The sequence below is a fragment of the Colobus angolensis genome, unplaced genomic scaffold (genome assembly GCF_000951035.1).
Source record: "Colobus angolensis palliatus isolate OR3802 unplaced genomic scaffold, Cang.pa_1.0 Scaffold91, whole genome shotgun sequence".
NCBI lineage: Eukaryota > Metazoa > Chordata > Mammalia > Primates > Cercopithecidae > Colobus > Colobus angolensis.
In genome coordinates, this window is record NW_012123043.1 from 6,176,683 (window position 1) to 6,182,467 (window position 5,785).

Sequence of the window (5,785 nt, forward strand, 5' to 3'; positions counted from 1 at the left end):
GGCAGAGCCGGAGCAGCGGCCAGGGTATCGCTGGGTTGTGGACCCGTACTTCCCACCCGAGACCTCTCACTGAGCCCGAGCCGCGCGCGACATGAGCCACGGGAAGGGAACCGACATGCTCCCGGAGATCGCCGCCGCTGTAGGCTTCCTCTCCAGCCTCCTGAGGACCCGGGGCTGCGTGAGCGAGCAGCGGCTTAAGGTCTTCAGCGGGGCGCTCCAGGAGGCACTCACAGGTGAGCGCATGCCGAGGGGCCTGGCGCCACCGGGGGTCGGTCCCCTCTCTGCCAGGGCCGTCTTTCCTGTACTCCTGTGGCAGGGTCACCCACAGGAGCAACTTTGGGACTCGGTGGCCCTCCTCCGACCCCCGGGGCGGCCCGCAGTCCCCAGTTTCCTGGGTCCTCCTCCCCAGCCCTGTGCTCGGGTCTCGGCCCGTGGCTGTTCTGATGGGGCGCGCCCCTCCACGCTCTCGGAAGCGCAGACCCTGGTCCTGGAGTGCCAGCCCGAGTCCCCAGCTTATGCCCCGGTCCCATTACGGGCTCGTCTCCCTCGCTGGACCCTCGGATCTTAAGACCCTCGACGGATGTCGCGGGCCGCGCGGTCGGCCGAGGGGTCCCGATGAGGGAAGAAGGTGCAGTCGAGCCTTTTCAACAACTCGGAGTCCCAGTGCCATTCTTCCTGCCAGTCGGGGTGCGCTGTGCCTGGGGCAGTCCACTGGTTGCTGACTCGCTTCAAGTTGGAATTTGGGCCCCCTTTGTGTTCTCTTTGGTTCTCCTTAGCCATCTGCCACCTATTATGGTAGGGAGGAGAGCCTGGTAGCTGGTGACCCTGCCCTGCTGGCCTTCGAGTTGGGAGGTGAAGAGATAAGCAGCCCGCTCGCTGACTGGGGAGAGACCTCTCTCCCAGCTGTTTCTAGCTGGTTGCTGTCAGTTTGGGGAAGCGATAGCCATCTGGGAACGCACCCACACAGACCCTGCCTTCTGAGAAAAACAGATGTTTCATCAAAACAACCCAGTTTTCACTCCCTTGGGCACTGCTAAGGAAGGTTCTCTGACTCTTCCGAAGGAAGCAGAGAGAACACAGGGTGGGAGGCCCAATTACTTGCTGTGGACCCAACAATGTTGGCAGCCTTCCTGGCCCTGAAACTTCAGCTCACAGGTCTCCAGAGGCCCTGCCTGGACATGCCAGCCCCAGTCACACCCTTCCCTCCTGAAACTGGGGGTGTGCCAAAAGCAATACACTGGCCACTGGAGAGTACCCCAGAGCTCTGGAATCCCCTCCCAACACACACACACACACACACACACACACACACACACACACACGTTCTGGAAGCAGGAAAGCAGATCTCTCCCGCTTCCATAAAATTTTCTCTGCTAAGTGGCAAGAGGGTCCTGGAACTCAGAGGAATCCACCTCCCTTACTTAAAGGGCCCCTTCCTCTCCTGTTCCTTGACCCTTCTCCCTGCCCTGTGGTAGTATCCATGGCCCAGCTGCTTTAACCAGGGCATCTCCCCCTGGTCCTGTCTCCACAGAGCACTACAAACACCACTGGTTTCCTGAAAAGCCGTCCAAGGGCTCCGGCTACCGCTGCATTCGCATCAACCACAAGATGGACCCCATCATCAGCAGGGTGGCCAGCCAGATCGGACTCAGCCAGCCCCAGCTGCACCAGCTGCTGCCCAGCGAGCTGACCCTGTGGGTGGACCCCTATGAGGTGTCCTACCGCATTGGGGAGGACGGCTCCATCTGCGTCTTGTACGAGGAGGCCCCAGTGGCCGCCTCTTGTGGGCTCCTCACCTGCAAGAACCAAGTGCTGCTGGGCCGGAGCAGCCCCTCCAAGAACTACGTGATGGCGGTCTCCAGCTAGACCCCTCTGCACCCGCCCTGGGCGCCGCCGTGCTCATGCTGCCGTGACAACAGGCCACCACATACCTCAACCTGGGGAACTGTATTTTTAAATGAAGAGCTATTTATATATATATATATATATTTTTTTTTTTTTTTAAGAAAAGAGGAGGAAAAAAACCAAAAGATTTTTTTTAAGAAAAAAAATCCTTCAAGGGAGCTGCTTGGAAGTGGCCTCCCCAGGTGCCTTTGGAGAGAACTGTTGTGTGTGCTTGAGTCTGTGAGCCAGTGTCTGCCTATAGGAGGGGGAGCTGTTAGGGAGTAGACCTAGCCAAGGTGAAGTGGGAGACGTTTGGCTAGCACCCCAGGAAGATGGGAGAGGGAGCGAGCAAGATTAGCAACTGTGAACAGAGAGGTTGGGATTTGCCCCGGGGGAGGCCAAGTTCAGAACTCTCTGTCTCCCCCAGCCAGACACCTGCATCCCTGGCTCCTCTATTACTCAGGGGCATTCATGCCTGGACTTAAATAATACTATGTTATCTTTTCTTTTTCTTTTTAATTATACTTTATATTTCTTTTAGTTTTCTAATGAGGTCCTGGGCAGAGAGTGAAAAGGCCTCTCCTGATTCCTACTGTCCTAAGCAGCTTTTCTTGACATCATGACTTGTTTCTAATTCTACCCTCAGGGGCCTATAGATGTTGCTTTCCAGCCAGGAATCTAAAGCTTTGGGGGTGTTTTGTTTTGTTTTTTTTCTGAGGGGGGAGGAGGGAACTGGAAGTTACTGGGGTTAGGATGGAAGGGAACTCTGCACAAAACCTTTGCTTTGCTAGTGCTGCTTTGTGTGTATGTGTGGCAAATAATTTGGGGGTGATTTGCAATGGAATTTTGGGACCCAAAGAGTATCCACTGGGGATGTTTTTTGGCCAAACTCTTCTTTTTGGAACCACATGGAAGTCTTGTTGCTGCTGCCATGATCCCTTCGAGAGGTGGCTCAAAAGCTACAGGGAACTCCAGGTCCTCTATTACTTCCTTCTTTTCAAAAGCACAACTCTCCTCTAACCCTCTCCTCCCTCTTCCCTTCTGGTCGGGTCATGGAGCTACCCTATTTTCTAGGACAAGAGTTCTCAGTCACTGTGCAATATGCCCCCTGGGTCCCAGGAGGGTCTGGAGGAAAACTGGCTCTCAGAACCTCCTGATACCCTGGTGGGCTTAGGGAACCATCTCTCCTGCTCTCCTTGGGATGATGGCTGGCTGGTCAGCCTTGCATGTATTCCTTGGCTGAATGGGAGAGTGCCCCATGTTCTGCAAGACTACTTGGTATTCTTGCAGGGCCGACACTAAATAAAAGCCAAACCTTGGGCACTGTTTTTTTTCTCCCTGGTGCTCAGAGCATCTGTGGGAAAGGTTGCTGTCTCTCTCCGTACAATCCACATTTGTTGTAGACTTGTGCAATATTTACTGTTGTGGGTTGGAGAAAAGTGGAAAGCTACACTGGGAAGAAACTCCCTTCCTTCAATTTCTCAGTGACATTGATGAGGGGTCCTCAAAAGACCTCGAGTTTCCCAAACCGAATCACCTTAAGAAGGACAGGGCTAGGGCATTTGGCCAGGATGGCCACCCTCCTGCTGTTGCCCCTTAGTGAGGAATCTTCCCCCACTTCCTCTGCCCCCAGGTTCCCCTCCCCACAGCCAGTCCCCTTTCCTGGATTTCTTAACTGCTCAATTTTGACTCAAAGGTGCTATTTACCAAACACTCTCCCTACCCATTCCTGCCAGCTCTGCCTCCTTTTCAACTCTCCACATTTTGTATTGCCTTCCCAGACCCTGCTTCCAGACTTTATTGCTTTAAAGTTCACTTTGGGCCCACAGATCCAAGAGCTAATTTTCTGGCTTGTGGGTTGAAACAAAGCTGTGAATCGCTGCAGGCTGTGTTCTTGCATCTTGTCTGCAAACAGGTCCCTGCCTTTTTAGAAGCAGCCCCATGGTCTCATGCTTAATCTTGTCTCTCTTCTCTTCTTTATGATGTTCACTTTGAAAACAACGAAACCCCCGAGCTGGACTGTTGAGCAGGCCTGTCTCTCCTATTAAGTAAAAATAAATAATAGTAGTATGTTTGTAAGCTATTCTGACAGAAAAGACAGGTTACTCATTGTATGATAGTGTTTTTATATGGAAGAATGTACAGCTTATGGACAAATGTACACCTTTTTGTTACTTTAATAAAAACGTAGCAGGATAAACTTGTGTGGTGTAGAGAAGATAAAATTCTCACATTGTACATTTGCGTTTCCCTTTCAGATCCAAATCCTTTCTTTGCGTTTAATAGTATTTCTCCTCAGTTGCACTCAATCTACAGCATGTGGGTGGCATAAAAGAAAAATCTGGTTGTATGGCTGGGCCATTTCCAAGCATCCCCTCCTCCCTGGAAAAGTAGCTCCTTACTTCCTGGTTTTGTGTGTGTGTGTGTGTGTGTGTTTATTTATTTTTTGTTTCTGTTTTGTTTTTGAGACAGGGTCTCGTTCTGTCGCTCAGGCTGGAGTGCAGTGGTGCAATCTCAGCTCATTGCAACCTCTGCCTCCTGGGCTCAAATAATTCTCCCACCTCTGCCTCTTGAGTAGTAGCTGAGACTGCAGGCATGTGCCACTACACCTGGCTGATTTTTGTAATTTTTGTAGGGACGGGGTTTTGCCATGTTGCCCAGGCTGGTCTCAAACTCCTGAGCTCAAGTGGTCCCCCTGCCTTCGCCTCCCAAAGTACTGGAATTACAGGCGTGAGCCACCATGCCCAGCCTACTTCCACCTTTAATGAGGATTCTAATTTCCCTGTGAAGATGCTAGAAGTAACAGGGTTCTAGTCTGAACATTCCCTAGTCTAGTCAGATCTCCATCTTATGCATCTTGTTTTTTTATTTTTGATAGTCCTTCATTTCATTCATTCATTCAGTCAGTCATTCATTTAGCAAGCATATATTGTCAGTAAGTGCTAGGCACTGAACATATTAAAAATGATTAAGACAGAGCCTGTCTCACAGATCAGGGTTTGGTAAGCAGCAGGTAATGAACTCCTTCCCAGGCTAAGGCAGGATTGTTGGCAATTCCCAATAAAGGTGCTCTTGTCATCTCTGGGGCTGCCATTTGCCACCCACCATACTTGTCTTGTTAGACAAGAGCAGCTAGGCCTCAGGATCTATGCACTGGAGCTGAATGCCAATGCTACAGGTTAGCCAAAGAGCAGCTACTTCTGACAGCAAACACTGGAGTGAGAGCCAAAAGTTTGTTACCAATTTATAACTCCCTTTGGCTACATGCAAGGAAATAACAGTTTTTATCCTCCCTGACTTTTGAGTTCTTTCTATGAGATTTTTGACACAAGCCCAGAGTTTCCCACTGAGGGCAAGTACATTCCCGACGTGGTCTAGTTTTTTCTTGGCTGTAGGTGAGCTGTATTTATTTATTTGTTTGTTTATTTATTTATTTGAGATGGAGTCTCGCTCGCTCTTGTCACCCAGGCTGGAATGCAGTGGTATGATCTTGGCTCACTGCAACCTCTGCCTTCCGGGTTCAAGCGATTCCTCTGCCTCAGTCTCTGGAGTAGCTGGGATTACAGGTGCCCGCCACTATGCCTGGCTAATTTTTGTACTTTTAATATAAGAGACAGGGTTTCACCATGTTAGCCAGGATGGTCTCGAACTCCTGATCTGAAGTGATCCGCCCGCCTTGGCCTCCCGTGCTGGGATTACAGGTGTGAGTCACTGCACTGGGCGGTGACCTGTATTTAAACTAAATTTTACACACGTTGCTTCATATACAGTGACAGCTCCCCCAACTTCATTTCATACCTCCATGACCTTTATCAACAAACATAGTTTTCTCTAGGTGTGCTATGTTGGAGGTAGCCCAGGGAGACTGTGTGTGCTATGCCTGTATTGAGTGAGGAGGGTA

At 50.8% G+C, this 5,785-nt stretch overlaps 1 protein-coding gene across 2 annotated transcripts; it reads left to right on the plus strand.

Annotated features, from left to right (window-relative positions):
* Positions 1-4,084, plus strand: BTG2 (BTG family, member 2). 2 transcript variants are annotated; one of them, XR_001000607.1, is made up of 3 exons: positions 5-233; positions 1,532-2,134; positions 3,621-4,084. XR_001000607.1 is itself a non-coding variant. In XM_011931801.1 (2 exons), exons 1-2 carry the CDS (start codon positions 92-94, stop codon positions 1,864-1,866), a joined length of 477 nt encoding a protein of 158 aa, XP_011787191.1. In that variant the 5' UTR covers positions 1-91; the 3' UTR covers positions 1,867-1,997. The 2 variants fall into 2 exon arrangements, 1 of the variants encoding a protein (XP_011787191.1); XM_011931801.1 differs by lacking the exon at positions 3,621-4,084 and having other exon boundaries at positions 1-233; positions 1,532-1,997.
* The last annotated feature ends 1,701 nt before the right edge of the window (positions 4,085-5,785 follow it).

Bases quoted from the DNA above. Each gene is read 5' to 3' on its own strand.
- BTG2 (XM_011931801.1), top strand. From the start codon at position 92: ATGAGCCACGGGAAGGGAACCGACATGCTCCCGGAGATCGCCGCCGCT. The intron at 234-1,531 runs GTGAGCGCATGC...CTGTCTCCACAG, and splicing joins GCTCCAGGAGGCACTCACAG to AGCACTACAAACACCACTGG.